Source organism: Nesoenas mayeri (assembly GCF_963082525.1).
Source record: "Nesoenas mayeri genome assembly, chromosome: 13".
Classification (NCBI taxonomy): Eukaryota; Metazoa; Chordata; class Aves; order Columbiformes; family Columbidae; genus Nesoenas; species Nesoenas mayeri.
The window spans coordinates 2,480,702-2,502,974 of NC_137550.1; the positions used below are offsets into that span (position 1 = coordinate 2,480,702).

Genomic DNA, 22,273 nt, shown 5'->3' on the forward strand with positions numbered 1-22,273 from the left:
TTCTTTTGCTTCCTTTCCCTCTCCCAGCCCATGGGAGCCCTGAGGGATGCAGCTCTCCCTCGGAGCTCTGCAGCCCTCTGACATTGCCAAGCACCATCGGCTCTGGAGCCTGTGAAGGCAAAAAGAGGTGAGCGCAGGGAGCTGCGAGAAGGGGACCAGCCTCTGGAAGCAGTGTGGTACCTCTCCCCTTGAGAAGGGATAGGAAGACCAAAGCATAGATTTGTTATTGAGATGTAGGAAAAGCCCTTCATCTTGTGGGCCAGCTGGGAGCCAGGCTTCAGTCTGGGAAGGGATGTGCCGTGCATCATTTCTTAACAGGAGGTCTGTGAGGTGGCTTCTTTGGGCACAGCCAAGGGAAAGCCAAGAGGGTCTGTAGGCGTGCAGGCACTGGGGGAGCTCAGAGCAGCCTGGAGGGATGGTGCCAGCACCTCTCAGTTCCACACACCTGCCTTCCTGCAGGGGCAGAGCCAGGACTCGTCCCCTCCTTTGCCTTGGGCATGGGGAGCCTCAGGAGTAGGTTTCTGTCCTGCCTCGACCTCAGAAGTGCCCACAGGTTGCTGTGGAGGAGCTGCGTCATCTCAGGTGCTTTGGGAAGTGATGTTTTTGGTAGCTACGTGATGGGCTCTGGGTTGGTGCAGTAGGCAGCCCCAGTGTTGGGAAAAACCAGCATCTCTGCGAAGGGCAGGGCAGTCTGTCGTGAAGCAGATGAGTGTGTCAGTGCTCATCAGGGCGAGTAGCGGGGAGCATGGGCTCGCTGTGAGTGCTGTGCTGGCAGGGCCTGGGCTCGCTCCTGTGAAATGAATTCTTTAGTTTGGTGCGAAGTCGTTCCCCCTGGCAGCAGGAGCCTGTTGCTGCCCAGGCATCCTGCAGCCGACCCCGCTGCCGCATCACAGCACTCCTCAGCATCCCCGAGCTGGTACCTGTGAGTTCACAGCTAGCGCCCAGCACTGTGGGGTCCTGCCACAGAGCAGCTGCTCTCATAGCTGTAAATGCACAGCTTTCTCCATGGTTTAACACCCTTCTAAAAAGAAAAAATCAAAGCTGATGGAGCTGGGCTACAAGCAGCCCAGTGTGTCCGTGAGTTTAAATGTTTCTGTTGGGCATCTCCCCACTTGGCCTCTGCCCCTGAGAGCTTTCAAAAGTGTGTAAAGACTGAATTTCACTTATCTCCAGAGCCATTTCCTTTTGAGTGTTACCATTATACCTCAGATGGTATGAAGCAAAGCATATTAAAAGGCATATTGACTTTTCACTGTGATCTAATCTGGGAAAGTTGCAGAAATAAAAGAGTTAAGTTAGCGCTTTGCTCCTCATGCACTAAGCCCAGCATCACAGATAGTCAAGCCTGTCCTGCGCACCCCTAGGTGTGTGACACATGGTCCACACCGGCCTCCTGTGGAGACCAGCTCTGTGTGTTAGGCTTGGTATTTGTCAGCTCTGGAGGCTCCTGTTTGAGTCTTGTTGCTAGTTAAGATGGAAATGGCTTTATGTGTGGGCACAATCTAGTTGCTGTTGGCCTGGGATGTCTACAGCACTTTTATTTTGTCTGGAGGAGGTATGTAATTCCTGAGTTTCGTGGGCTGGCCCCCATGCCGCCTCTTTGTGCACAGAATATCTTGAACTTTCACTTCAGTCTCCCTATTTGGCTCCCATGGGCCAGCCCTGAGAGCAGTCCTTGGGGAAATGCCACAGGGCAATGCTCAGCCCTCAGAAGTAAGCTAACGAACCTCCTCTGTTTGCATTTAATTGCAGTTTTTCTTTTGTTTGGAAAATCATCATGTTTTGCAATTCCTACCTTTTCCCCAGCAGATGATAGTGATAGAAATGGAGTTGAAGGGTGGTCCCTGTAGATGTTTGGGGCTTGGCTGGGGGCTGCATGGGGCAGGTTGCCGCTCTGTCTATTAGCTCCTGGGCCATGGCTGCCACTGGGACCATCGTATGGTGCTCGAGTGCTGGTGCCTGGACACAGGTAAATGCAAGACTGCTTCTCTTAGCCCCCACAAGACCAGGAAGCTCTTGAATCCTGACCTTCAAACCTCATCCCCCTTCACCACTATTCCCTTTGACTCCTGCTGCTGGCCAGATTTTCCCAACAGCTGTCCTGTGCCTTGCTGACTTGGTGCCTAGATCAATCTCTCTGCATCTATGCAGTGACGACCCTTACTCCCCAGGGTCCTCCTTGTGTCCCACCTTCCCCACAGCTTCCCTTGGGCTGAGCCCAAGGATCTGTGCAGCCCCCTGCACCTCTGCCTGATGGAGGGAATTCGGGGCATCTCCAGCTCTGCTGGGCTTTGGTGGTCCTGCTGCTATGGGGTGAGCACTATAGGGTTCGGACCCCTTTTCTTTCCTTTTGTAAACCCTCCAAGCACAATCAGGACTTGGTAAATAATAACAGTGTGATGAAATGGTTTAGATGGAAGAGATCTGACAGCCGCCATTGAATGTGACCTGAATGCACAGCCCTGTTCCCTTTCCTCCCTGCATGCTGCAATCCCCTACTCCTTAGGGCATAAATTACTTACCATTCCCTATAGAACTGAGGGCATGGTTATTTCACCAGCAAGTTCCTGCTGCCCAGGAAAAAATGATGTTCTCTCTCCTCCCCTGGCTAGTAGAGGGCTTGGTGCATTCACCTGCCTGGCAGAGGGAGGCAGAGGCTTTTCATTTTCAGGCCCTCTGCTTATTTCTGAGTCTTGGGTCTTGTCTGACTCTCTAGCAGAACAGTCAAGGTGCAAATGTTGGAATATTTGCAAGTGGAAGTCAGAGCTAATGTCCAAACGCCTTCCTTGTAGTAGCTGGAATAGCTGGCCACAGGAGACAAGCAGGGATTTCCTGGTCTGAATTCCTGCTGACCACGTGTGACTTTGTTTTAAGCAGCCACTCACATTCGGCATCTCCTGGGTCCCATCTGGAGCCTGAGTGGGAAATTGTGCTTCTAGCAGTATTTTGAGATGTAAAAATCACTAGTGTGGAATGGCTGCAAAGGATGCTCAGTGCACAGTGAGCAGGCTAGACAAAACGTGTCCTTAGGGCTCACCGCTGTGAGAGCGAGGCAATGTGATGTGTGATTTGTGGGCTATTAGTAATTCAACAAAGACACTGCAGTGGGGCTCAGTGGAGGACTCGAACTGGACCTGCAAAAGCCTCCATAACATTATCATACAGAGCACTTCTCCCTGGGAGGGATCCAAAGCATCATTTCTGGAGTTGAATTCATTTCATAAATCATGGGACATGTGATGGGCTACATTCACTTAGGCTGCATCTTCTGCATCCTTCCTGGAAACTCATCTAATAAGAGCTGCCCTCTGGCACGTCAAGGTTCAAACATCCATCGTTTGTTAATTGCTGGCAGTAGAAGTGCTTCTTTTTTGCCTTGAAATGTTGAAACCCTTCCTAGAATTGCACTGGGGACTAATAAAAGCCAGTGCCAGGTTTAATATATGCTATCTCACAAATTATCTGGATTAAATACAAGAACTATGTACTGCCAGAGAGGGGATATTCCCAGCTTAACATTGCTTCTGGGCCATGGAGATCCCAAGACATTGGACCTGAAAATTGTGATTCTCTTATGTGTGTGGGAGGGATTTGGCTTGAGTGCTTGGAAGTGGTCATATTTGCCTGAGCTAGAGAATTAATTGTCATAAAAACTATGGTTTTGTAACCAATAGTTACAGCTGCAGGAAAGATCAGAAAGCATCTGAATAAATCAAATTAACTACCTCCTGCTGCATCCACATGAGAGCAGAACCTTTCAGGGCAAGATTTATACCACAGTCCGGTTGATCCCTAACTTTCCCGCCTATGAAATAAGGACAGTAGAAAGTTCAGAAATACGATCAACTAAAACAGGAGATGCTAGGGACTGCCACGCTGGTATATGTGAGGAAGTTGGTCTCTGTCAGGAGTGTATAAACCCAGAGGATGGCAATGAGGAGATAGCCTGCTCCTGAGAAAATATCATAGACTCACAGAGGCCATGGGGCTGTGCAGTCCAACCACCCGCATAACTGGACGAACAGTGGTTCCTGTCATTTGCTGCACTAGCCCACATCTTTACTTGCCTGCACCTGACCTTGACTCTGATGTTTCTGATCCTCTAAGGCAGAGGATTCACCTCCCCTTGTAGCTCGTGTCTTTTATTGTTTCCCCCATCACTTTGGACTGTTGTTATCCACACAAGCCTTAGCAAGATGATGTGAATCCCGACTCACCCCCGGCCTTCCAGATTTTCATAGAATCATAGAATACCCTGAGCTGGAAGGGACCCACAAGGATCATTGAGTCTAACTCCTGTCCCTGCATAGGACAACCCTGAAATTCACACCATTTGTCTGAGGCAGTTGTCCAATCACTTCTTGAATATTGACAGATTCGGGGCCCTGACTGCCTCCCTGCGGACCCTGTTCCAGTGCTCCACCACCCTCTGGGTGAAGACCCTTTTCCTTGTGTCCAAACTAAACCTGCCCTGGCACATCTTCCTGCTATTCCCTCGAGTCCTTCCAGATTTTGCACCACTTGCTGTTGCACACCAGCAAGGAATGTCCAGTACTTAATCTTAAATTTCTCACTTTTTGCTGCTTCTCCCTCACTCTCCCACTCAGAGGCAGATGCCTTCCCCTGCTCCCTGGCTCCAGCAGCCACACCACCCTGCCCCCTTTATAAGGGTGTGTTATGACAGGACAAGTGGGCTGGACTAGATGAGCTTTGGAGGTCCCTTCCAACCCAAACTATTGGATGATTCTCTGATTCAGGAGGTTGCGGTGCTGGACAGCTCCGGCACGGCGGGTCCTGGCGGGCGGCGATCGGGGTCTCCAGCTGCCCTCGCCCCTGTGGGTCCCGGCATTGCAGCCTCCCCCGTGCCCTGCCCCCGGGAGAGCCCCCATCCCCTTACGGCTTCGTCCCTGCCTTCTCCTGCCTGCACTTGCCCTCTGCATGTGTGACCCTCCTGTGATGTGCAAGCGGGTAATGGGCAGCGCAGGAGGAAGGGAGCCTGGAGAGAGGTTTATGATGAGCCCTTCAAGAGAGGGGGAATGCATGTGTTGGAGGAGGAAGATGAGCCGGGGCTGCCGAGCAAAATGTTTACCCCAGGAATGACAAGGATGAGGGAACAAACTGCTGCCTCTCCCAGGGCATGGTGGCCCTGTGCTTAGAAGGGTCAGCAGCAGCTGCTGGAAGGTGCATGAAGGTCTCAGGGCTGGTCTGCTGGCAGTATGTCCCTCCCTCAGGAGGACTTCCTTCCCTACTCCTCCTGTTTCCTAATCCCTCAGTAATGTGGATTTCAAATATATTTTTGGTACTGGTAGGATTTTGGCCTGAGTTTCCAGTCTTGCCTGTCTTCTTGCCAGCAGCCAAGCCCATGGAGTGTTGGGAACACACCAGGTCTGAGGGGACTGACGATCAGAGCTGTGCTGTGGCCCTGCTCCCTTCCTGGGGCTTTTGGGCACCTGGAGGAGGGACAAGAGCAGACCTATTCCTGAACTGCCCTCTTCTGCCTGTGGTGGCACAGTCAGGGGAGAGGCAGTGCACCGCGAAGGGCTGGGTCCATCGCTCAGCTCGGTGACATCCCACTTTTGTCTCCTCACAGGCCAACCCTGCTCCCACTATTGTGAACACAGACTCGCTGGAACAAGGGCTCTCTGTAAGTCTCCTGGTTTTGTTTTGCTTCCTTTGAACAAGCGGTGTGTTTTTCCTGCTTGGCAGTGCATGAAAGGCTTCTCCAGCCCAAGGAGGCCTCAGCAAGGTGGCAGAGGTGCTTTGTACCTGCACCGTGTCCCCATAGCACATCCCACCCCCAAACCTCACTGGGGCTGGGTGATGCTGAACAGAACCAAGGACAGCAGCAAGCGATGCTGGGGACTCCAAGACAAAGAGAGTACAAGGCAGGAGGCACTTGGAGGGGCACACTGTGGGGTAAGCAGGCATCAGAAAAGAGGGGGAGCTGGGCTGGCTGGCTGGCTGCGTTCAAGGTTATCCTCAGCCTCCCATGCAGGGTGTCTGCTCTGCATCTGTTACCTTGCTGCATGGCCTCAGCCCCTTCAGCAGCCTCAGGTGGGAGACAGTTCTCTTTGGGTACTTGGGGCATCACACCTGCTGGTCCTCAGGGCAGCCAAACCCATCAAATGCTGCTCCTCTCCCAGTGAAGGCTGCCAGCAGCTGAGCAGTGCTTGGTGACTGAGAGTGTTTGCAGCTACACTACATTTGGCACTCTTGGTGTAGTATAAAGATAATCCTCCTCAGTTTGTTGCAGAAAGGGTTTGTGCGCTGCTGCATCCCTTCCCAGAACATTTGCAAATCATTCCTGCTGGGGGATGGAGGGAACAGGTTGGCCAGCGTGGATTTCTGCAGCATTGGCTCCATGCTCGTGCAGTGCTCCCCTTTATTCCCCCGAGGGAGCTCAGTTGACAGCTTGCCAGGGCTGGGTGCGTTGCACCTGGTTTTCTTCTGATGCAGCAAATTTCATCTGCCTTCCACATTAATGAAGCGGCACCAGGACTCAGAGCTGGGGTTGGTTTGTCTTTGGAATCATGGTGGATGGCTGCAGGTGACTTCTGGTGGTTGAACTTTCCTTGTAAAGAACTGCAGATATCAGCCCACAGCCTCTGCTGGGGTCAGGGTGCATAAAAGCTGTAAAGGGCTGGTTGGGCAGGGCTATGAAAAGGAAGCAGAGCTCAACTAAGATCTCTGCAACCCTGGCTGAATGGTTTAATTATGCCTTGGGTGTTGAACCAAAGCCACCTGGCATTGCAGAGGAAGGTGACAGTGCCTCTCTTCGTGTGGTAGTCCTAGTCCAGCAGCCTTGTGTAAATCTGGCAGAAGAGAGTTGCTGTCCCCAGAATTTTCCTTCTCCAAATGCACGGCATGGCAGAGTGTTTGTGGGGTTGTAGGTTTCTTGCAGTATGCTGGGCACCCCAGCTGTAGTGCAGTGCAACATTGCAGCCTGCTGTCAGTGCTCATCCGGCTGGTGGTGTTCTATAGGGAACTAGACAAAGGACAATTTCTCCTGGAGGGGAAGGACACGCTACAAGGTTGGACAGGGACGAGTGAGAGGTGTGCGGTGGGCAGGGATGGAAAGTCTTTTTTAACATTTGTTTTGTACTCTCCCTCCCCTGGGGGAACAGTGCCTGCTCACCTTTGCAGCCAGCAGCACCACATCCGTCTCCAGGCTCCAGCCATGCCTGTCCCTCCTCCCTGCCTATGTGTCCAAGAGCAGCAAGAGGTGACCCTGAGGTCCAAGGACAGGTTCTATCTCTCCAGGCAGGCTCCCAATCCCTGTAGAAGCCAGCATCAGGGAGCCCATTCATGGGGCCAGCGGCTGCCTCTTCCCACCACAGTGCACTCCACTTTCCTGCTCTCCTGGCTGCCTTCCCCCACTCCATCTCATTAACTCCATATCCCTCCCACCCCTTCTCCCTGTGCCTTGGCTGCAGCACCTTCTTGCTGTGATGGATGAGACCTCCCTTCCTGCAGCCTCTGGGTGGGTTTGTCCAGGTTTCAGGGGCTGCTCTGCACCCCTGGCAAGCACCAGCATCATCCTGGAGTGGCAGACATCTACCCCATCCATCCGACCCCAGTAGCATATGCCCGGAGGGAATCTGCCCTGTGGTGGTCAACAAGAAGGGGCAGGTTGTGGCTGTCGTCTGCTGTGCAGAGCGGGGACCACCAGCCCCATGCCCAGGCAGGTGCCACCTGTGGGGTGCCCGGAGGTGCCTGTGCTCAGGGCAGGGGAGACACCTCACTTTGATTCCTCTCAGCCTCCAGCCTGGAAACCCTCTTGACCTCTGCTTCGTGTTGTACTAGCACAGAAATGAGCCCTGCTCCATCCTTTCCTTCTCTGGGGTGCTAGGCTCCTCAGGCTTCAGGGAGAACACACCCCTAAACCTCCCATTCAGCAGTTTTCCAGGTCAGCAAAGCAGCCACAACAGGGCTTGCTGCAGAAGAGCACACCAAAATGACAAATCTGGAAGCATGTATTTTTACAAACCCAAAAACTAAAGCTTCTTGGTACAGTATGTATTTGAAAGGGTTAAAGTCACATCTTTCAATCTTTAATTACTTAACTATTCAGTGCTTTCCTTAATGATAAACAGATGGATGTAGTCTAGTTCCTTCCTGTTCTAGCTCCATTGATTGCATTGGACTAGTTGTTGGGCTGAATTTGGCCCCGGCTGTTTATCAAGAAGTCTGCTCCACATTTCAGTCTCTCTGTCCACCCACCTCCGTCCCCAAGCGCATGTGGCACCAGCAGCGTGGTAAGGTACAAGCTGCAGCACTGGGTCCCACTCACCACCAGGGGCAGGGCTCAGCACTGCTGCCTGTGGCTTGCGTGAAGCCCAGTACCCCCCAGGGTGCAAAAACGCAAAGAATTCCTTATAAAATACCTACTGTATTGAAAGCATCCCTTGAAGGATAAGGACGGGTGTTGGGGGGGTTCACCCATGCCAGCCCCAGGTCATTGCTCACAGTTTCACCCCTTAGTGTATTTTGCCCAGCAGGTCCATAGCAGGGAGATGGAGCATCGGAAACCCACTTCCCATGGCGGACAGGGTCTCCGAGTTTCAGAGCTGCCTCTTTGAAGCAGAAATAAGTTCTTGCTGCCCAGGGTGCACAGCAATTGCTGCCAGGCAGTCCCAAAGTCAGCAGGAAAGGTCACTCCAATGGCCTTGAGGAGGTGAAGGTTTCATAGCCTGGGCCCTTGAAGCCCTCCTATGGTGCCCCACTGCCCAGCAGCGAGGTGCCACCGCCTCTTTGACCTCTAAAAGCCAGAACTGAGGAACCCAACTTCTTCCCAGGCTTGATCCCAGCCAGCGAGCACCATGGGAGGCCCAGGCTCTGCCACCAGTGAGTGCAGAAGCAACCTCCTTGTGCAGCGTTGACTCTGCTGCCAGGGTCCCCAGCTGCAGTCACTGCAGGGTGGGGGACAGCAGAGGTGACAGACATGGTCCAATGCCTGGGTGCAGGGAAAACTTGCTTGTAAGCCTGGCCAAAAAAAAAAACAAACACAGAAAAAATTCAAAACTAAACTGCTGCCCTCACACTTTGGTCCCAAGCACTGGTGGTAGCACATCCCACTGCCAGTTCCTTCAGGCAGTGTGGCTGTGAAACCCCCTGAGCTGTGTGCTGGGGCTGTCAGGCTTCAAACCCCTTCCTCTTACCTTACTTACAGAGTTTATTTACTCTGTGCACACAGCCGACACTGTGGGCAATGCACGCAAAGGGGGTTGAGGCCAGAGGTTAGCTGGAAGCGAGTCAGTAGGTCTCGATGCTGTGGCAGGACGTGTGGATACAGGGAGGAGAAGGGAGGGAGCTCTTGACCTATTTTCTCTGGGCCTCCTGCCATGTGCAGGCAGGGAGAGCTCTCCCTTGCCAGCGCTGCCGGTGCCAGCCCGGAGGTGCCCAGTGCACCCGCTGCCCCAGCACGGGGCCGATGTCCTTGTCCCTCACTGGGGCACACGTGAGGCATCGCCAGGCGCCTTCTGCCCCCGATTCTGGCTGACCCTCACCTGGAGCCCTGTGTGCAATTTGGGGCACCACAGCATAGAAAGGATAAAAAGCTACTGGAGAGTGTCCAGAGAGGGGTACGAATCTGGTGAGGGGTTTGGAGAGGAAGCCGAGTGAGGAGCGGCTGAAGTCACTTGGTTTGTTCAGCCTGGAGGAGGCTGAGGGGAGAGCCCATGCGGTTACAGCTCCTCAAAGGGGAGGAGGAGGGGCAGGTGCTGGTCTCTTCTCTTTAGTGACCAACAACAAACCCGAGGGAATGGCAGGAACATGTGCCGGGGAGGTGCAGGTTGGACATTAGGAAAAGCAACTTCACCCAGAGGGTGCTGGACGCTGGAACAGGCTCCACAGGGAGGCAGTCATGGCCCCACGCCTGACAGTGTTCAAGAAGAGACTGGACACCCTCAGATGCATGATGTGAGTGTGGAGTTGTCCTGTGCAGGGACAGGAGTTGGACTTGATGTTCCTGTGGGTCCCTTCCAACTCAGGGCATTCCATGATTCTGTGATTATGTTGGTACACAGCTGCTTCACCACCAGGCCCCAGCACCTGTTCCCATCGCATCCTAACCACAAAATAAGGGCCAGATCCTGCTCTGAAAGTGGCTGCGGGCAGCGTTATCCTTCCTGCAAGGTTATTTCTTCTTGCAGCTTGGTGGGCTATTTGGGTTGGGTTTGAGGAACCCCATCTTAGTCTTCTAAATTTGGACTCCTTTTTTTAATTAAAAAAAAAATCCCGACTCTCTGGCAAATTGCAAATCGCATTCCACGTGCACTGGTGCAATGTTGGCCGGCGGAGCCTGCAGACAGCTTGCAGTAGCTCTGGAAGGTGTGTGCTCTTCTGTTTATCGAATGAGTGTTAACTCTGCAGCCTTCTGTTGATGATTTAAATGTCATCACCGCTAACTATTTCCCTGCTGCTCCAAACACAAAAGGGAAGCAAAGGGCAGCGAAGGGGACCTCTTCCTGAGCCCTCAGGTGGGCTTACTGTGTGGGAAGAGCTTGGAAAAAAATACCTTTACTCTTTCCCATGACAAATCAGATGGTGCTTAGGATCAGGATACCCCAGGAACAGCTAATTAGCCTCCAACACCCCTGTTAGCTCTGCAGACATTACACAGGGAAATGGGAGCAGGGTGATGTGTGCTCTCCCTGCCCACGGGTGATGGAGCTGGGCATCTCACACTGAGCCTGTAGCACCAAGACGGCCCAAAACGGGAGCTGGTGGGGCACAAAGCACCAGTGCAGGAGAGGAGGAACAGCCTGCAGCAGAGCCAGGTCGCGGTGGCTCCGGTGGGTGCCGCGGGGAGGTTTTGCCGTCAGTGAGTGACTGGTATTCAATTTTCCGACGCTGGAACGTTTGCTTTGTTGGCTTGTTCCCTTGGTTACGTGGTATATATTAAGTTCTCCATTTGGCTTCCTTATGCAATTAACTGACGCTCTGTTGCATGGATTTTAGAAACGTAATCAGAGCTAAAACTTCATGGTCAGACCTGGCTGACCCCGGGGTGCCCAGCTGGAGCAGGCTGCTCCCTGCACACACCACACCAGGTGAGCGCCGACACCGCTCGCTTTCAGGGAGTGATGCAAAACACTGCTCAGCATTGGCAGCCCCAAGATTTGGGGAGCGGCGATACCCCAAACTCACCTGCCTGGCAGCAGCGTGTCTGTCGGGGTTGTGTGTCTGGGTGTCTGTGCCCCAGGCACTCGCCGGCAGCGCCCGCTCACTTGGTGGAGCTGACACACTGCTGGCTCCCTTCGCGGCTCACAGATTGTCAAAGTTTTCTGCACATCCCCATCCTGTAGGTATGTATGTGCTGTTCCTCTGCAGCCGTGGGTGTGCATATGGCTGGCTGTGTGGCAACTGCGTTGAATGCCAAAGCAGAGAGGACAATGTGTGTAGTAGGGAAGGGTGCCAGGAATCCGAGTTGCTGGAAAGCTGGGAAGAGGCGACGCCGCGCCCCACGCACGGGGCTACCAACTGTGGAGACGAGATGAGCCCAGAGGCTGCGTCGAGGGAGGCTGTGAGGGCGGCGTGGGCCAGCGAGCCGGCCCTGAACGGGATTAGTCAGTACAGTAGGATGCGAGGAGGGAAAGACAGCCTGTGACAAAGGGGGAGCCAGTGGCGAGGGAATCAATGTCCCCCTGCCCGTGGCGACACAGCCCAGGGCCATGCTGTGGCAGGAGGTGGCACCAGCCACATGTCCCTGTCCCTCTGAAGCTGTTGGTGATCCTGTTGTGGGTTAATCCCACCACTCCCAGTGCTTTTCTGCAGAGGGGTTCTCTTCAAGAGCTGACTAAAGCCTTTCCCAATGTGCTGGTAGGATTAGAGCATCCTGACATTGGAGTGTCTGGATTTCCTGGCCCTGAACCATGCCCCTGCATGGAGCACATCCAAGGAGGGACAACCCTCTCAGCCCATGTTTCCTGGAGCCCCCATCCCATCTCTCCACTCCAGACTCTCCCCAGCCTCATCCACCCTGAAGCGCGGTAGCCACAAGAGGGTATGGGATTGCTTTGGCCTCACCAGGACTGAAGCAGGCAGGGGATGAGACTGCATCTGTCACCAGTGGCACAGCCCCATCCCAGATCTTGGCATGCAGAACTGCTCTTCCACCTGCATACCTGATTATTCCCACCTAGAAAAACTCCTGTTTCCTCTTCCTAGCTATAAATAGGACCTCACAGCCGCCTTGCTGAGTTTCCTTCCATGGTGTCAGATGATGGCTTTAGCATAAATGATGTTTGGTGTCCTCTCCATCTAACGACCCAGCACTGTGGGGTTCTGGAGGATGGTGGGGTGGATAGCAGGGACCTGGGCAAGCAGAGCACAACTGGTGTACTGGCGCCAGAGAAGGGGACCAAACAAAGCCATGGCAGCTCTGGTTTGGGGTACAGAGAACATACAAAAAGTGGCTCTATACAATCTACAAACTGTAAATTAATGATGGGTGTAAAATCCACATGAGGAACCCTGCGTGTTGTCCAGGGGCCACAGGCAGAGGCAGGGCTGGATGATGGAGAGACACTTTGAAGCTGAGCCCCAGGTCCCACCATCTCTGCTATGCCATGGGGACTTGCCCACACCCCGTCCCTTCTTGTCTGGAGTGACTCAATTTGTGAGGTTGAGTCCAGTCCCCTCCAAAACTGTTGCTGTTGAGTGTAATAGCTCTGGATGTTCCAATAGCCAATTGCTTTGCAAATCTTGCTAAATTTTAGACGTCGACAGATGTTTATGGCCTGATCCTGATGACCTGGAGTGAAACTGCTGCCTTATTTTCCTGTGCATTTTTGGGTAAAATGGAAGTTTTTGACCTGTACATTTACCATTTCTTATTTTAGAGCCTACATCCCTGCATCCCTTTTGTTTCTAGCCATTACTTTTCCCAGAACCCTGCTTTGACACTCTGGGTATGGAAGATTTTTAAGCGTGTGGCTCAGTGCGGTGTACACCATTGAGACCAGCTACACCCGTTTTTTATATAAGGGCATCACAATGTTTTCCCCTCTTACTGTGCCCCACACTTGCACCTTGTTTCCTTTGCACCCAGCTAATTCGGTAGAAGAAATTATTCTGAATTCTCTGTTAACACAGTCATGCTACTAAAAGATTTTAAAGATATAAGCAGCTAAAGGTGTTTATTATGTTATTATGTACAGACATTTTTTTTTCCTTTAAATGGACCGACCCCCTTTCTTTCCTTCCTGCAGCAGTGAATTCCTGAGGTTAATTACACGCTGCGTAACAAAGGCGTTATTTCTTTTTGTGCCTTTGGTTGTGTTCCTTTTCATGGCTGGAGAAATAAGCTGGGAGAATAAAGGCTTTGCGCTGAAGTGCATTAAAGTCAGTGGGCTTTGGCTCATGCCCAGAAAGAAAAGCAGCACACGGTTTAATTCCAGGGCAGGCTTGAGCAATTGCATTTAAGGTTTTTTTCAGCGGTGACGGCAGAGCTTTTAGGTTGGATTCTTGACATCCAGCTATCAGAGGAGAAAAGCAAATCCCCCTGAGATGGGCACAGAGCTGTAACGTGCTGTCTCCCTCTCCCCAGGTGAACGGCAGCGATGGGATGTTCAAATACGAGGAGATCGTCTTGGAAAGGGTAAGTGCTCTTTACTCACTTGCCGACAGCTTTTGCTGCCTCTTCCCACTCACCCTCCCACTGGTGCAGCCCCCATCCCTGTGCCAGATGATGGGGATAGGTTGGTCTCTGCTCCCTGATCTCTCTGGTGGCTTTTGGAGAGGTGTCATGCTTGCCTTCCCTGAACAGCCCCCATGGCGTGGGGAGAGGTGAGCTTGCCCCCCCCGCCACAGACCTTTCCAGAAGGGAGGGGGAAGGCGTCTCCCTTGCCTCCCTCGTTCACACCCTCGCCCCCACAAACCCGCCAGCGCGGAGCTGGGAGGGGTGAGGCTCTTTGTCACCGTCTTTGCCGGAAAATGGAGATGCAGGGAGCTCCGCTCGTGCACGTGCACCCCACCCCCCAGCCTTGCACAGGGGACCGATGCCTCCCCACCGGAGTCCCCGTCACTCCGGAGTGCACAGCACAGGGATGCTAAGTGGCAAGGACAGGTTTTCTAGTAAAGCGGATCACAACGGGGGAAGTTTCTGCTCAAGGCTTTTTTTGTCTGTTGGCAACGCAGAGCTGATGGCGTGTACCGTATCGGCTGTGGCTAAAGTCAGCTCCCCCTGCAGATGGGGCTTATCCAGGGGCAAGCCAGCACAGAGCAGGGAGGGCTTTCCCTTGGTGCCCAGGGATGGAGGGATGGAGAGGGAGTGGGAAAAGCTGGTCCAAGGTTTGCTCGGAGAGGTGGGCACAGCCTTGCTGAGTGGGCATGGCCGGGGCGGGAGGCTGTGCACATGGCACACCTTGCCTCCTCCTCCTCGCTGCCGTGCCGGCTGGCTCGGCCTTGCTGTGTGGCCACCATCACAGGGGAAGACACATCACTCGTTATTCTGTTCCTCTCTGCTTTTAGTCATCTCCCTCCTCCCCTTGGCTCTGCATCACAGAGGTGGGTGGACGGAAGGTTATCTGGGGCTGCTGCCTCACCCACCGCTTCCCCGGCATGCCTGACGAAACCAGCCCAGGGGATGCTTCCTTTTTGGGCTGAGCATTTCTTGCTATGGGCCCAATTTAGAGGCAAAAGCTTTGTTTTGGGGGATTGTTCAGAGTATCCTCTGTCCTCAGCCCACAGCAGGAGCAGGGAGGGGAGCTGGCAGGGTGACATAGAGGGGCAGCACTCATTACTGCCCCCATTTCAAAGCCACAGGCAACAATTCCCTCTCCAGCAGTGAGAAACCATGAGGGAATTTCAGTGCTTAGTAGCCTGGGCCAGCATGGACCACAGCCAGGGTCCTGCTGGGATCCAACAGCCCTGTCTTACTGCAGGAGAAGCACCTGGGTGCCTGCAGGTGAGGCTGTCCCCTTGCTGGGGTGTTTTTGGCTCCCAGAGATTACCTCAGTGTACCCAAAACTGCTGCTCTGTCACTGCTATTAATGCTTGTCCGTGTTGTAAAGACAAGGGCAAATGCAACAGCATTTTGGGGGCAATCACTAAGGAAACACCATCTGCAGAGGGACATGGCTTTGGATGTACCCACCACACATGTCTGCAGCAGGAGCTGACCTCGTGTCTCCATCAACCCCAATGCCAGCTAAGAAAGCCCTTGAACTCCATTTTAGGGTTTATAAAAATTAAAAAAAACACCTCACGGACCATTTCCAGGTTTTGTGGCTAGCATTGAAGCGCACCTTTCTGTAGACAGCCACAATGAATGGCTGGAGGCCATTTTGTACAGTCTCACCTGCCTTTCTGTGGCCAGGCTGGGTATTCGGTGACAGCAGCTTTTTTGAGCTGGGCATAAGGTAACCAGAATCCAGCTTAGAGGAAGGACAGCGGCTTTAGACCTTTCACCATTGAGTGCCTCCTAGTCAAATCCCAGCCAGCAGGAGAGCATCTGGAAACACTGTGTAGTGAGAGGCATTGGCGGCTCCAGGAGGTGCCATGTACTACGTCATGAGTGGCATAAAGTCAGAGCAGAGACCTCTGCTTTGCCGCAAGAGCTGACGCTGAGCCTAAATTGCTGAGGAAAAGCAGGAGCCCCAGCCAGATGCTGGTGCTGGATGATCCCAAGCAGCCTGAGCTCCAGTGTAGCTGTCCTGGCCACAGGTCCCCCCGCAGGGAACTGGTCCCCATCACCCAATGCTGAGCACGGGGGCCGTGGGCAGACGGGAGAGTGCTTGGTCTGAGCCCGTTTGTGTATGAGAGAGGCGGGCACAATAGGATGTGACTAAGTGTCAGCTCTTCCGCATGAGAAAACAAGGCGAGGAGCCATCTGATTTTCAAGGCAGAGCAGAAAAAGCAGGAATTGTCCACTTGCATCAAGCACAGAGCTGGAAGCAGCGCCTGGGAGTGTGTCGCTAATGGGTATCCTGTAAGTGGGAGATGCAGCGCAGGGGCCATGGCCACTGGTCCTGAGATGCTGCCAGGTTGGGGTTGGAGACATGGCACATTCCTGCATTTACCCTGGGCAGGCTTCAGCAGGGTGAAGCTCAAGCGAAGGAGGAAAAGGAAGCAGAACTGGAGACCCTGCTCCATCCTGACAGCCCCCTCCACCCAATCTTGAAAATTTTGGCATCGGCACTCCTGGTCACCGGGTCGGCTCTGTGCTGGAGCTACATTCCGGGGTGCAGAGGGGCAGGGGTGGGATGCTGGTGACTGGCACAAGCCCTGCTGCTCCGTGTGGGCTGCAGCATTGGTGTCTCCTCCTGGGGAGCAGCCAGCAAGGGGAGGTTTTCTCCGCCAAGGACCACCCCCTCTTCCCCCAGCTTCACTGCCTGCCTCAGAGTCTCTCAGCGGAGACGCGGCGGTGAGGGAGGTCCTCGGCGGCTCCCTCTCTCCTGCTCCATCTGTTCGGTGCTCTGCGCTGCTGCGCCCAGCGCCTCAGCTGATGAGCGCCAGCCTCCCCTCCGGCCGTGCATCCCTCTGCCCCCTGAGCCGGGCACCCTGGGGCGAGACAGATGCTGTAAGGGCTCCTGCACCCCAGGCAGCCGCGGCGGGGGGGAACCGCTTCAGGAGAGCCAGCAGCAAGCGGTTGCCTGTGGGGGAAAGACGTGGTGTTTGATTTCCTGCAGGGTAACTCCGGCCTTGGCTTCAGCATAGCAGGAGGAATCGACAACCCCCACATTCCAGATGACCCAGGTATCTTCATCACCAAAATCATCCCCGGAGGAGCGGCAGCTATGGACGGCCGTCTGGGGTGAGTGTACTGGGCGAGGAGAGCAACCCCGTCAGGATGCCACCTGGGATCTCCCCAGGGACCCTCTAGGCAGCTCCTGCCCTCCTCCCTTGCCATGATCCCTAGCCTCCCCGGCCCCTTCCCCACAGCCAGGTCCCCTCAGTGCCTGTGGTCCCCTGCCACCAGCCTCCCATCTGCAGCCACCCCTCCTCCCCTCCCTGCCCCAGGCTCTATCTCCCATCCTTACCCCTGCAGCATGATCCAGCCTTTCCCCTCATCTCCCATCTCCATGAGGGTCCCTTCGGGGTAGACCCCACTCTTACACCACCAGGGCAGGATCTGGCCAGCTTGAGCAGCTCTCCTTCGCACAAGGGTCTGTGTGGCTGGAGGAGGGCAGCAGAGATGTCCAGAGGAGGGTGGCACAGGCTGGTGGTTCCCCAGGGAGCTCAGGGCCACCCTGTGCCTGCAGGGTGAACGACTGCGTGCTGCGGGTGAACGACGTGGACGTCTCTGAGGTGGTGCACAGCAAAGCCGTGGAGGCCCTGAAGGAAGCGGGCCCTGTGGTGCGGCTCGTGGTGCGCCGCCGGCAGCCCCCGCCAGAGACCATCATGGAGGTCAACCTGATGAAGGGTCCCAAAGGTGAACCTCTCACTCTGCTCGCAAGACTGAGGTGTCCTGCTGCCCCACGGGTTGGTGGGGGGTGTCCCCTCGGTGTGGGAAGCCACGGGGTGCAAGGCAGCATCAGGGGGAGTGTGGGATGCAAGGTGGCACCGCCATGGTGCAGGATGCTGCAGGGTGACCCAGCAGCATGGGATGCTGTGGGGCACAGGGTGTGGGATAGACCCACGGTGGCTGGGCTGTCTCCATGCAGCAGCGGAGTGGCCCATTGCCTGCTGGGTTTGGGACAGAGTGGGAAGCCCAGTGAGGCAGAGGGGCCGTGGTGCCAGACCAAGGGTCTGTCCGTGTGTCTGTCCCTCACCTGCCCTCTCACTCCCCCTTAGGCTTGGGGTTCAGCATCGCAGGGGGCATCGGGAACCAACACATCCCTGGGGATAACAGCATCTACATCACCAAGATCATCGAGGGAGGCGCTGCCCAGAAGGACGGGCGCCTGCAGATTGGGGACCGGCTGCTCGCGGTAAGCCCCGTGCCCACAGCCGGCCAAGAGGTGAAACCGGGCAAGCTCTGCTGTGTTGCGGTGCCAATCCTGAACCGCATCACCCCTCCCACCGGCAGCCCCGCACCCATTCCCTGGGGTCCCCACTGGGACAGTGCTGTGGGAGGGGCAGTTGCAGCACTGAGCAAACCCATGGAGATGGGCTTTGTCTCTGGAGTTCCTGCAGCACCGACCCGGCAGGAAAGGGCTCCACTCCCACTTGCTGCACTGTCCCTTGCCCTCCTGCCTGCAGCCCCCTCACCCAGCCCCTTCCCTCTGGTAGGTGAATAACACCAACCTGCAGGACGTGCGGCACGAGGAGGCGGTGGCCGCCCTGAAGAACACCTCCGACATGGTGTACCTGAAAGTGGCCAAGCCTGGCAACATCCACCTCAACGACATGTACGCGCCCCCCGACTATGCCAGCAGTACGTACGCCACCAGCCGCTGGCGCGGCAGCCCAGGCACCGCAGGGCTGGAGGGCACAGAGCATGCTGGGGTGGTGGGCAACACTGGGCTGGTCGCCACATCCACGTTGCGGATGCATTTCTGCTCCTGATGCTCTTCTCCTCCCCTGCAGCCTTCTCAGCCTTGGCTGACAACCACATAAGCCATAACTCCAGTCTGGGCTACCTTGGCAGCGTTGAGAGCAAGCCTGCCTACCCCATCCCTCCCCAGGTGACTCCATCACGGTACTCACCCATCCCTCGGCACATGATTGGGGATGATGACTTCACCAGGTAAGTACTGGGCATGAGCATCCCTAATCCCTGCTCCTTTCCTTTCTTCTCTTTCCCTCTGTAGCTGCTTGACCTCATCCCCACTGCAAGTGCAGAGCCTTGGCCAGAAGCCTGTTTGTGGGTACCTGGTGCAAATCTTGGGGCCCCTGCAGTGAGCTCCATGCTCACCCTTCCTGAGACCAGCCCTGCTGTGTTGCTCCCTGGCTTGCTGCATCCCCTGCTTCCTCGTTCCTGCTTCCCAAGCCTTACACAACTGCAGTTAGCTTCGTTCTCTTACTTGTTTTACAATACCTGGAATACAAGGTGTTCCCTGCCCTTATGGTGCCATCCAGAGCTGGCAGCACCACAGGCTCCCAGGCTGCAGAGTGGAGCTTGTGCTTGGTATCCCCAGAGCCAGGGCTGTAGGGCTCAGGCTGTATTCTTGGGACTGGCAGGTTAGGCTTAGGGATGGCTCTGCACTTAGGAGTGAGGTTGCAGGCTGGTTTCAGAGTTGCATTTGCAATGGAAGATGCCGTAGTCTTGCCTGGAGTTGTCCCATTCTGTGGGATGCTGGCAGATGCCAGAGCGGGACACCTTGAGTTGCTATGCAGTGTCAGTCCCGCTGTCCTCCCAGAGAGCAGCTGCATTAACCTTAGTCACAGGAATTTATTCCTCCTTGGTGCTCGGCCAGGACCAGGTTCCTCTGTGCGCTGTGACCCGTGTGGCACTGGCCTCTGGCAGTCTGCGCCCCGTCTCTCCCGCCTGGTCTTGGCACCAAATATGTGGGTTCTCCAGCCTGCTCCCAGTGCTGCATCCTCACCGGGTGTAGCAACTCTTGTGCTGTCAGGGCAGATGGGGATGATACTGCAGGCAGGAGCAGTGCTTTCTGCCATTACATTGCACCACAGAATGGACTGAGTCCCAGCGCTCGGAAAATGCACCATCTGTCTCTCACCAGGGACCCCAGTCCCACCAGGGTGTCCCCTCCTACATGTGCCAACTTCCTTATTTTCGGACCAGAAAGTGGAGCAGCCCGGCCCAGCACAGTGATGTCTCGGCAGTGGCTCAGCGGTGGCTTGGCGTTGGCTCTGGTGCAGCACGTGCCGGTGGCCGCTAGAGGATGGTGCTGCCTTGCGGAGGGCCCCGCTGCAGAAAGGCTGACACCGGCTGTGTCACTGTCCCCAGCCACAATCCCCTGCTCCCCACCAGACTGGCAGTCTGCAGCAGGCTCAACACCTGCCTTATCCATCCCAGGATACGTGCATCACTGACCCCCTCCAGTGGCTTCATCGCCATGAATCTGTGGACTCGTGCATCAGCAGGATTGTGCACTGGGACCAGCGTAGTCCAAATGCATCTTACTGGTGTGGGAAAAGGCAGTGACTCCCCTGAAGAAGCAGCTGTCTCCCAGGAGTCTCCTGCCAGCCATTCCCTGGGAGAAGCAGAGGTCCTGGCCTGGATCCAGTATCAAGCCTCTTCCCTTCCCATGGGCACAAGTGCTGCTGCAGATGTGGACGTGGCTCCAGTGACCCTTGTGTCCTGCAGCACCCAGGACCTGAGCATCTGTCTTCCAGTGAGCTCCGCCACTGCAACCCAGACCCAGTACAGCCCCACAGGATCCCAGCAGTCGCTCTGGGCTGAGGTCCCACTGTTAACGCTGCAACATCCAGCATGGAATCTGCCTGCAAGATCCATGTCCTGTCTCCTGGGATGAGGATGGAAGTGGAGAGTGCATGTCATGACTGAGACCTGAGATGTACCTGTCTGGGGCTTTATTTCCTCTCCTTGGTTCCTGGAGTGTCTCTCTACCTTCCACCAAACCATCTGGTCCTCGTGGTTGCTGGGGATGCTTCCCACCAGGCCAAGTTGGGGTGGTGGTTCCTGCACTGCTTGGGCAGCAGTGAAACCCAAGGGGGAGAGCAAGTTCATCAGCTGGTTGGAGGCAGAGTTTGCAGACCCAAAAATCTGACTTGTTTCTTTCCCTGGGAGAGGTCTAGCCCCACGTGTAGTTATGCTGCAGAGGGACTGATGGCTGCAGCCATCTCTGCCCCCTCACAGCTGCCCCTGAGCCAAGCACTGGTGGCATCCTGAGGACTTGGGGTTGAGCCTCTTTTGACCCCAGTGCCATTTCCATGGTCTTTCCCTGGTGTCTTCCTGGTCTCAGGCCATCCCAGCCCTATGCTACTGTCCAGCCAAGTCCTGAACCCCACTTAGCTCAGATCTTGAACTCATCCAGAGGCTATAAGGATGAAGCAGGTATTTACTGGAGGTCACAAAGTAGATTCTACCTCTGCCCCATCAGAAATGTGTAGCTGGAGTTACAACTCTGCTGTACCTCTGCTTTTGAAGGCAAGGGGCTGTGATGGTGCACAGTGTGTGTGGAGATGCAGACACTGGGAGCCAGGCTGGGAATTTACCCTCGCTTGGGTGCTCCCCCCAGTTGGGACTGTGCTGTGTGTGCTTGCAGGGGCAGGAAGGAGTTAAGTCTGTAGGGTCTAGCAGAGCGAAGGCTGCGTCCTTTCAGCGCTTCCATAAGTAGCCGGCCCTGCAGCCGGCAAGAGGCAGACACAGGCAGAGCTGGGCAGCCGTGGCAGGGAGCATTCAGAATATTGCTGCCCCTTGCACCTCCCAGCTGGCACTGCCAACAGAGCCTGCCACACCACAATGTTCACCGTCAATGTCTCGTCATCCATGTCCTACAGGGGACAGCCATCCCTGTCCCCTCCCAAGCAGCGGCCAGACCACAGGAGCAAGTGTGACCAGAGGTAGGGGACCACAATGCTGCTGTGCCCGGGGGGAGGCGCGGGGACAAGGACAGGAGCTGGGGAAGAGCCAGGAGCGTCAGGCTGTGCTGAAACTGGGGTCTGAGCAGGCCAGAAGCCCACCAAGGCATTCTTGCACTTCTGTCTGTCTGTCTCCTGCTCGTATTGCTCCTTATAAGGTGTTTGCCTGAAGCTGAGTGACATTCAGCCCATAAGAACTCCCCCATGGGGAAGGATGGTGGGAAATTTTTCCTGGGGTGCTGTCAGGTGTCTCTGGATTTACATCCTGCTGCCTGCATCCGTGAAAGCATCAAAACCTTCCCCCATCTGCCCAGGTGATGGCAGGGATGCTCTAGCCTGCCCCGGGGGCTGAAAAATATATTTTCTTGCAAGACTGTCCTGAGAGCATGCTGCCAGGCTACAGGGCTTCATGCTGGCTGCTCAGCAAAACTTGATTCCCTTGGGTCCCTGCTCTGCTCATGCTGCCTGAGCCCCACTCCTTCCTGGCTGTCACAGGCTGGGCCAACCCCCCAAGTGCCCCAGGGTCCCCTTTGTATTGCTGGCATTTTAGGGTCCACCGCACATGCCCTCAGGCAGTGCTGTGCCTGGTGCCCCAGTATCTCTCCTACCGTGTCCCGGAGATCTCCCTCTGCTCCCCGGCAGGCACAGGGGCTGATCAGATTGCTGAGCTCACTGGCAGATCCTCAGACCTTGTGGTACACCCTGGAGTGCCAGGATCCAGCCGATCACCACAGTGGACATGCTGATGGTCCCCAGTGTTGTGTTGGCTGACAATCACCACCAGCTTGTGCTAATTGTCTGGCGTCATTTATTCCTTCTTATTTTAATCCAGTGCTTGAGCTGAGAGCTGCCCTTGTTCCCATCAGACTTGGTTTTCCTT

At 55.1% G+C, this 22,273-nt stretch overlaps 1 protein-coding gene across 2 annotated transcripts in view; it reads left to right on the top strand.

The window, feature by feature from the left end:
• Window positions 1-22,273, top strand: part of DLG3 (discs large MAGUK scaffold protein 3) — a gene marked incomplete at both ends in the record, with an annotated part of 51,362 nt that overhangs the window by 8,215 nt on the left and 20,874 nt on the right. The window contains 7 exons of one of the 2 annotated variants that reach the window (XM_080352440.1): window positions 5,591-5,644; window positions 13,550-13,600; window positions 16,632-16,756; window positions 17,205-17,374; window positions 17,737-17,873; window positions 18,175-18,319; window positions 18,472-18,631. In XM_080352440.1, coding sequence (XP_080208566.1) covers window positions 5,591-5,644; window positions 13,550-13,600; window positions 16,632-16,756; window positions 17,205-17,374; window positions 17,737-17,873; window positions 18,175-18,319; window positions 18,472-18,631 — 842 coding nt within the window. The remainder of the gene's footprint in view (window positions 1-5,590; window positions 5,645-13,549; window positions 13,601-16,631; window positions 16,757-17,204; window positions 17,375-17,736; window positions 17,874-18,174; window positions 18,320-18,471; window positions 18,632-22,273) is intronic. The other variant, XM_080352441.1, reaches the window with a different exon arrangement.